Source organism: Physeter macrocephalus, chromosome 4 (genome assembly GCF_002837175.3).
Source record: "Physeter macrocephalus isolate SW-GA chromosome 4, ASM283717v5, whole genome shotgun sequence".
NCBI classification, from domain to species: Eukaryota; Metazoa; Chordata; class Mammalia; order Artiodactyla; family Physeteridae; genus Physeter; species Physeter macrocephalus.
This window is the reverse complement of record NC_041217.1, coordinates 72,639,305-72,648,416: the sequence shown is the minus strand read 5'-3', so window position 1 is coordinate 72,648,416 and position 9,112 is coordinate 72,639,305. Positions and strand designations below refer to the sequence as shown.

At 46.4% G+C, this 9,112-nt stretch overlaps 1 protein-coding gene across 11 annotated transcripts in view; it reads right to left on the bottom strand.

Moving 5' to 3' along the window:
- Positions 1–396: 396 nt before the first annotated feature.
- Positions 397–9,112, bottom strand: part of KCNN3 (potassium calcium-activated channel subfamily N member 3) — a 177,046-nt gene continuing 168,330 nt past the window's right edge. For 8 of the 11 annotated variants that reach the window (XM_055084296.1, XM_028488781.2, XM_028488785.2 and 5 more), the window contains one exon: positions 5,322–5,905. In XM_055084296.1, the coding sequence (XP_054940271.1) occupies positions 5,609–5,905 (297 nt within the window). In that variant the 3' untranslated portion in view covers positions 5,322–5,608. Of the gene's footprint in view, positions 3,542–5,308; positions 5,906–9,112 lie in introns of those variants that run through there. The other 3 variants (XR_003679488.2, XM_028488782.2, XR_003679487.2) reach the window with 3 other exon arrangements.

The window sequence follows — 9,112 nt, the reverse complement described above, 5'->3', positions numbered from 1 at the left end:
ACTTTCTCCTATCATTAAAAAATAGCAAGCAGTACAGAGGCAAGATGCAAATTCATATTGAAGCTCATCTGATTCTGAATATAAACACATCAGTTTCTGAGTTCACCATGAAAATATTTCCTCCATTAACATCCTGATGCTCTCTTTTGTTGTTCTCTTCTGGTCAGTGCAGAATGGAGAGTCTGGGACCAGCACTGAGTTGTTGCGCCATTAAAAAGTGTGTCTGATGAAGGTGGATCAGTCCCGGTTGAGATTCAAAAACTGAGACAATATGACACAGCTAGAGAATGTTGTTTATTCCCTGTCCTTCTTCTGTGAACTTGGATGTTGGCTGTTCCGATCAGATTGATATTTGCTTTGTCTATATATATATATATATATATATATATTTTTATCAGTCCCGGTTGAGATTCAAAAACTGAGACAATATGACACAGCTAGAGAATGTTGTTTATTCCCTGTCCTTCTTCTGTGAACTTGGATGTTGGCTGTTCCGATCAGATTGATATTTGCTTTGTCTATATATATATATATATATATTTTTTTTTTTTTTTTTTTTGGCTATAAATTCAGCATCTCTTTGGGATCCGAACTATAGGTTGGTGTTGAATTTTGTGCTTTTCCTCCATCAGCTTGGTTGGTCACAACGTCTCTTTTGTTTGTTTCAACACATGGTCCAGGCCCAAGAGTACAGCTTCCAGAACACGTTTCTCAGGTGTGTAAACAACTGTGGCAGGGCACTTGGCACCTAGATTTGGAGGTCATACGTTGATGAATTTCATAATGGTTTTGTTCAGAGGGAACTCCAGTTCATGTTTGGGCATTTCCAGTAATGGTGTAAGAAAAAAAGATCACAGTTATTTGTTTTCTCTATCTGTGTATATTTATATACCATTGCACTGAGTACTTTTAATAAGCTTCGGTCTATTTGAGTAAAAATCTACATATTACTTGTCTGACAGGAGTTTAGTGTTAACTATTCATGCAGCCTGGCACAAGCTTTCAGGAGGAAGAGCACTCACCTATCTTCTACTGCCAGAGGCAGACAGTTAATATTGCTATCCCTGTAACATTCCTTTCTTAGTGGTATCAATGATCCCGTTCCCACAGTGTTTACTTTGGCGGCAGTAGAGAAGGAAGGGATACTGTCCAGGGCGTCATTAAGCTGACTGACTGCAGGGAAGGGAAGGGGCTGTTCCCGCCTACCAGGAAGCCACCAGATAGCTGTCTAAGGTACTGAAACCGAATGCCACAGAGTCAATAGGGGCAGCCAAGTGGCCACTGACGGAGCCTTCATCTGCTTCTAAGCAACATCCAGGGAAGTAGGATGATGGTGTAGAACTGGGACGTATTTTAGGATTTAAAAGCAGTAACTTTAAAAGAGCCGTAACCTACTGGTAGTGCAATGACTTCATAGTGTCTCAGTTGTGGTACTGTGATGGTAGCAACACCATGGGTTCTGGGATGAAACACTGATTCTTAATTTGGGGTGCACTGTTTGTTGAGGTATGCTCTGAAGGAGAGAGGTCCTGGGACTATGTGCTAATCCCATACTTCTCCCTGCTAATTTCACATAGGGTGATATGTAAGAATTACTTTTTGGTAACTATTGACTACATTCAAAGGCAACATCAAAGTATGGACTTGACAGAGGCAGTTTGGGCTGCTGTTGTTGGCAATAGTGATCTCATTTAAAAATCTACTGAATACTTTGTACTTAAGAATATTAACTGTTACCTTCATTTTAAGCATAGAGAAATTGAGGCATGAGGTGATTATATTCATTGGCCAAAGATGTGGATCCAGTGTTAGAGTTTTATTTATTCTCATTCTGCCCCTCTAGTTTTCTTCTCTTCCATCATTACTTATTCACAAGACATTATCAAAAATCTAAGGGGGAAAGCCTCAAATATTATATATTAAAATCATTGTTTCTTCAATGCTGTTTCTTCTTGGCCTTTAATAAATAACAATAGTTTGCACTTGCTCAGCACTTTGGAAATTACTTGCACAGACATTTTCTATACCTCCTTCAGTTATGAGATTGTTGTTACACCACTGGTACTTGCTGAGGTCAGAGGTTAGTGGTGATGCAGGGCCTTATCCCTCTTGCTCTTTTGCATTGCATTAGCATTTCTAGAGATATGATGTCATGAAGTTACATATTATGAGGATGGCAAGAGCAGTTCATAGACACTTCAGGATAAATTTATTGATGATGATCACACATATGTGGCCTTTGATCCAAAGATGCAGATTTTTATTTGGACTTCAATCTAAGGAGGAGTGAGTCCCTAGTCTGGTATAATTTACCAACTGATGCTATGTCCTGAAATTCCACTGAGATCAGTGGTCTTAAAGTATCACAGTACATCCCTGACTTTACAGTACATGAAGCTATAATATGGCTTAAGCGATGAGGGGGTGGCTCTGTATTTTTAATTCAAGTGTCTAGATATTTTAGGGAATATTAGAGTACTTTTACCTGGCACTGAGTTATCAGAAGGATTATGGTAGGGGCTCTGCCACTCGGTCATCCTTCCAGGAGTGGGCAGAACTCAATCAGTTCAGTACTGGAGTGAGGTTACTGTAATTAATAGTTTTTCCATATAGCCAATTCTTGAGTAGATAATTAAACCTCCTCCACCACCAAACTTGAAATTACAGAACAAGAAGGCATGGCATGAGAATCCACCTGCCCCCTTTTCCCATCTGACTAAGATGCTGAGGCTCAGTGGAATTAGCCAAAAGATGGGCTGTAGGAAGGAAACCTGGGTGAGCTACACCCTGGATAATCAATACCTAAGTCATCAAGGGTTGATTGTACTTGCAGGAGAATGGGCAACTTCCCCACATAAAGCTAAAAAACCAGTACAGAGAAGCAGCCTCCCATTTACCACTGCAGGATCAACATGCAGATTTGATCCCCTTTTTTTTTTTTCCGAAGAGTAAGTACTCTTTCGCCAAGGATAAAAACCATACGTAGCTATTGCACTACCAATAGGTCCAGTCATGCTACAAATGCCTATATGTTTCCAGCATGCCAGTGGCTACTGCTACTGGAAATATCTCCAACCACTCTCTTTGCTAGTGTTGCTAGGTTGGTCATCAGGATTTACCTAAGTGAATAGCATTAGTGGTGGGTTAAAGAAGAGTCACCCACAGACAGCGATGGGTCAATGACAGTCTGCACACACTTTTTGGCAGGAGGAGTAGCAGTGGAATCTTGCATGTGCCATTTGTTTGAAATTCGGATTAAATCCCTATTTGTGTGCACGTGCACATACACGCACACACACACACACACACACACACACACACATCACAGGGTTACAGGGGAATGGGAAGGGTGACTAGGAATTAAGAATTGAGGGCTGTAGGTTAGATGATTGGGATTGGCATGCTCAGGTTGACCTGTCAGTGCTCTTCACTTCATTTCTTTGTGACATGAACTAACACCACAAAGAAACTGCATGGTTATTTCATCTGCTTATTGGTCTGTTGATATGTTCAGCTGTCACTGAAAACAGGAGCACCATTCCTGGGACATAAAAAAGGAGAGGGATCTTTTAGATAATCAATAGCTAACAGAACAAGCAAAAAAATTTTAAAGCCAGCAGCAAGTGTGGCATGTATGGTGTGCAAAGCAACCAAGGAAAACGCTCAAAGGAGTTATCAAGATAAAAATGAGGGCATCAAGGGAAGAGCACAGCAATGAAAAGCGATATAAGAAGAGGCTGAACAAGAGACCAGATCTTCTTGAAAGAGTGGCCTTTCTAGGGTGGTCTACCTTTTGCTGTCTGATGATTCCCTTGCCCTTAGAAGACCAGGCCCAGTGCTGTAGAGGAAAAGTCTTCACAGCTAGACTCTGCCTTTGGAAAAGTGACGATGTCCTGTACAAAGTGAAACCCAACAGGACAGCCATCCACAAGTGATACCCTTCTGTTTTACCCTAAACAGATGAAATATTCCCTACAGTATGATTTAAGTCCCCACAAGCAGACGTCAAAGACCTCAGAATGAGAAATGTGATGACTAGGATGATGGTTTTCACATCACAAACATTGTGCATGGTTAGATGATGGAGTGCGGAAAATATCATGCATCCCCATATGCCCTCTCCTCACAATGCCTGTCCTACACTGGATCTGGATGTTTCTGGAGTCCCTTGGAGTTTGAGATGTATTACAATAGTTTCTGCACCAAGATTAACGTGGCACAGCAGGAACAGGATACTGACAAATCCCTGTCAGCTTATCTTACCCACAGGGTTCCCTAGAGGCTCCCTTTATCCTCATAACCTTACACTCTGAGGTGGTTTTAGGTCAGGTAGAAGGGACCAGCTGGGCCACTCACCATCACTTCTCCCAGCCCTCAGGTGAGGCACTTGACCCCTTTGCGCTAACATCTGGGGCTGTAAACCTGTTGCTGGATAAATATCACTGGGCAAACCCCCCAGACAATTCTTCTATTCATGCAGGTGTCCTGGGGTCGCACCTGTTGGTGCATGTGTGTGCACACATGCACAGATCCCGCCCCCCTTCCCTCACACACATACACCTGATCATGCGCTCCAGTGGAACACAGCTTGTTTGGATATAAGATGAAAACTCTGCAGAAGCTGTTATTTTTAGAAGGCTGCCTATCTCTCCAGAATGCCAATTTTGGCTTGTCATTCATCTCAGAGCAAGCATGGTGCATACCCAGAGCAAAGCACCCTGTTTTGTGTTTGAAGCAACCTGCATCTTCAGTGAAGCTCAGGATGTGGCCGACACTGGCAAACCACCTGAACTGACAGCACCCACATCCCGATTCAGACCAACTCAACGTGCACTTAGAGAGTGCCTACTGTGTGCAGGGTAAGGTACCGTACTAGGTCCCTCTTTATTTGGGTCAAGTGCAAACCAGAAAAGACCTGGGTTGACTGTGGGATGTGTATGTGTGTGTGTACATGCACACGCTTGCAAATACACGGGTTTATACGGGTATTAATATTGGATGGAAAGTCTGGCTTTTTATTTGTCTATTTTTCTTTCAGTCTAAATTTTGTTTTATGACTGTGCGAGGGATGGCAGGAAAGCATGTCTGTCTTGGCAAAAGCTGTGGGCAGCTCTCCCTTACTTTGTCATCCAGGGGCTTCCTTAGACAGAAGGAACGCAGACAGGTGGGCTGGAGGACCCCAGGGTGAGGAACCCATCCCCCAAGCCTGACACCATGCCCGCCCCCCCGCGGGACCCTCCTCCGGGCTGGCTTCACTGCCGGCTACTTCAGTGCATCTGAGCTCCCACCCCCCCCCCCACGTGAAGACCTGAGATTGAACGTGGGTGTCTGTTCTCCACCAACTGTGCCGCAAGGGCCCTACCAGAGGCGTCGCTTCCTGTCATCTCCTCTTCCTGCTCCCGAGTAGAGGCACCTAAACAGAGATCAGATTTCTGGTTTCAAGGCATATCAAACCAAGCACGCTGAATGAACATGAGTTAGTTAATTAGCTCGGTCTCTCTTCTTTAAGTTCCCTGGTCTGAATGTTCCTTGATGGCAAAGTGACCAGGAGAGAGTTGATTTGCATCTTAAGACCTATGGGTAATGCTTCTGAAGTGGGGAGTTTGATTTAGCAACTGCTTGAACTCGTGTACGGGGTTGGGAAGGAGGTGGAGCTGACCCCGATTGGGCTGTCGGAGAGTGGGGTGTGGGTGGTGCCCACTGCCACGCTGACGCCCCGGGCCTCCGTGAGGGCAGACAGGAGCTGCCGCTGCTGCTGGCGCAGGGTGTCCGCGATGAGCAGGGGTAGGGAATTGACGCTGGTGGTGAGGTGCTCCAGCTTAGACTCCAGACTGCCGATTTGTTTCTCCAGATCTTCGCTCCGATCATTGAGTTCTGTGATTAAGTCATACATGACGTTCTGCATCTGTTTGGAGAGACAGGGAGACGACAGGTCACTGCGGAGGAATCTGCAATGGGAAAAATGAAGTACTCCTCCAGATTACACTTGAAATACAACTCCTCCAAGGATCAACTTCCACAGCGGCCGTGTCGGATCTGGCCAAGGACAGAGAAACAGTTTACTTTCTTGAAGACTTGGAGGCTCAAATGGCACAGTGGGTTTTTTTGTGTGTGTGTTTTTGTTGTCGTTTTATTACAAAGATAATGTATATCACATATAAAAATAGATTAGACAATCTATAGACTAGAAAGGCAGCTCTTTCTTCTTAAATAGAACAAGTCCCTGAAGTGTCTTCAAGTTCTTACTTCGTCCAACCTCTCAGCTCATATGGCGATGGCACCTACTGATGAAAGAGACGGCTCTGTTGTGGGGAGAGGACAATGCAATAGACTTACCATTGGTAGGCCAGGGTTCAAGTACATGTCTGCCACTCGCGAATAATGTGCCTTCCCTCATGCCCCTTAACCTCTCTGCTTGGTTTCCTTATGAAATAGGAGTTAATAATAACCACACATAGTTATAAAGCTGTTGCTGCCCCCTGCCCCAACTTTCAACACAGCAGCCAGAATGTACAATGTACAACGTAAACTCACTCAGGACTGGGCTGTAGTGAAAGGGAGCTGCCTCGCTGAGGTTACAGCCCCTCTCCTGCCTGGTCAGTGAGGAGGGACATTGCCTCAATCTGGGACACCCCTGAAGGGCCAGTCCACCTCCAGAACTCCCGTGGGTTGGTCGAGGGCTCTGTCAATCGTATCACAGTTCAGACTCTCCCTCTGGCCCATCCTGCTTCCCTCGCTCCCCAGCAGGTGCTGTCCTGATGGTGCCCCCAGTAAACCTCCTGATCTCGGTGCCATCTCCCAGTGTCCCAGGGACCCGCCCTGTCACCACTGCTCACTCCCCACACATCCCATGGCCGACAGCCTCACGTCCTCTCAGCCTCCCCTTAAAAATCATCTCCCCCCATGCCCTTGTTAATATGGCACCTTGTTCCCACCCCTACTCCTGACCCTGCTAACCCGGCTCAACTCTTTTCTTCATGCCACCTTCTAATACACTAGCTAATTTGCTGTTTCTTCTGCTTATTATTGTCTGTTTTCTCCCGCTAGAAGGAAAGCTCCTCCAGGGCGGGGACCTTCGCCTGTTGTGTCCACTGATGTGTCCCAAGGGCTTAAAACAGCATCTGGCACATAGGGGATGCTCAACTAACATTTTTTGATGGACAAATGTACATAAACATGCCTAGCAAGGGGGTCTGTCACACGTGGTCGGCGCTAAAAGATGTTGGTAGAACTAATGAATGAATAAAGTGCTGGCACAGGGGAAAATCACCGTCCCTTCCATCCTTTGGCCAATGTAAGAGTTTAACTGATGGGAAAAGACCTTTTGCGCCACAAATTATTTCCATATACCTAGAAAGTTTCTCAGCGTTTCCCACCGAGACCTGAGTGGCTGAAGGAAAGGAGAGAAGACTCCCAAGGGGGCCCAGCCCAGGGCCTGCCTCTGGAGAGCAGGTGCTCTGTAAGCTTTTGTGAATGAACGTTGAACAAGGTCCTGGGAGCAGGGGAGCAAAAATGGGGTACCTCCAGGGAACTGCCAATAAAATAAAACTTTAATGTAATAAAATAAACTTGTCTTCTGAGAGTTAAGTTATAAAACCAGGTCAGAGCAGCACTAAACCAAGGCAGCTCGTGCCAAGGGCACCATTTTCGGTCCTACCTCTTTGCCAGTGCTCCCTGGCTCCATGAGAGGCCATTCATTCAGGCTGTCCCCACCCAAAACCTGGGCGTCATCCTCTCCCTCAGGCCCCACCTCTCACCAGTACAAAGTCCTGCCCACCCTATGTCTAACTATCCCTCAAATTCAATTCATTTAATTGAAACGAAACCACTTTTGTTCCAACCGTACCACCATGGTTCTGACTATCCTCTTACCAGGCAACTTTCTGGTTATCATTTGGCTTCCCGGGTTGGTCTGTAGAGCCCTTATCTATGTGACGGTCACATCTCTCCCTGCAAACTAACAAGTGACATCAGACTTGGGAGCAAGACTCTTGGGGGACTTCATGCTCTCGGGTGTTCCTGTGGGCCAGGTTGGCGGTTGCTTTGTACCCTCCCAAACCCCACCTGCAGGCACTGTGGCTCTAGGGGCTTCTGGTCTTCTGCCAGTGACACCCTGATCCTATTTTACCTGAAATTTCAAGTTACTCCAGGAAGATGCAGAAACCATTGGTGCCCGCAGGGGCCAAGGTAGTAGGGAATGAGGTGAATGAAAAAAAAAATAAAGTAAAGGAAGGTGGCAAAATATGAGAAGCCAGAAGGGATATGGGAGAAGGGGGATTGAAAATGTAGTGATACCTTCCCCATCCCAGCATTCCCCCACTCCACCTCTGCCACCCTACGAGTGAGCTCTTCAATACCGCAAGTGTTATGTGGAGGCCACACGCCCTTTTCTTAATCTAGAAAGGACCAAAGGACAGGGGTGGAAGGTGGTGAGCTGGGAGGACAAAGCACAGAAAGAAAAGGGAGAGAACACAGTGTTATTATTGTCTCCCCTGTTCTGTTGCTTGGTGACAGGATACCAGGGGGAATGTGGACCAGTGTGAAAGATGCTAGGCTGCTGCCAGGACCTTGGCTGAGTCTCCTGGGAGGAAAGATGAAGACTGGATGGATGTCAGAGTTCACCCTCCCTGCAGGTCCCATACCACTCCCGGTAGCCCTGCAGACGCTTTCCCTCCACCCTCTCCTCCACACCCTTTCTTTCCAGGTAACTTGCTCCCAGGTTATCGATGGTTTAGTTCCCCCACCCAATTCACATGAGCCTCTTTCCAGTTCACTGAGTTTTTTGCTTCACCCAGTCTGCTCTGCACGGGGCCCTGTCTCTGTGAGAGGCGGTGGCTGGCACTGAAATAACGCAGGCTTGAAAGTCCAGTGTGCCCGCTATTCCCGGGAGAACACCAGCCACAGCCTGTCCTGCCAGGTGAGAGGGGAGGCAGAAACATGGCTACCTGTAAAAGAAATATCTTGGGGCTTCTTGGGCCATTCCTGCACCTCCCAGCGTGGGTGTACAGCCATGTTTTCCCTACCCGACCCCCCTGCTGGCCTCAGCTGACTGGCCAAAGGGTGGGCACGTGACCCAAACTGGCCAGTCATCTCATCCCTTCTGAGAATTTAG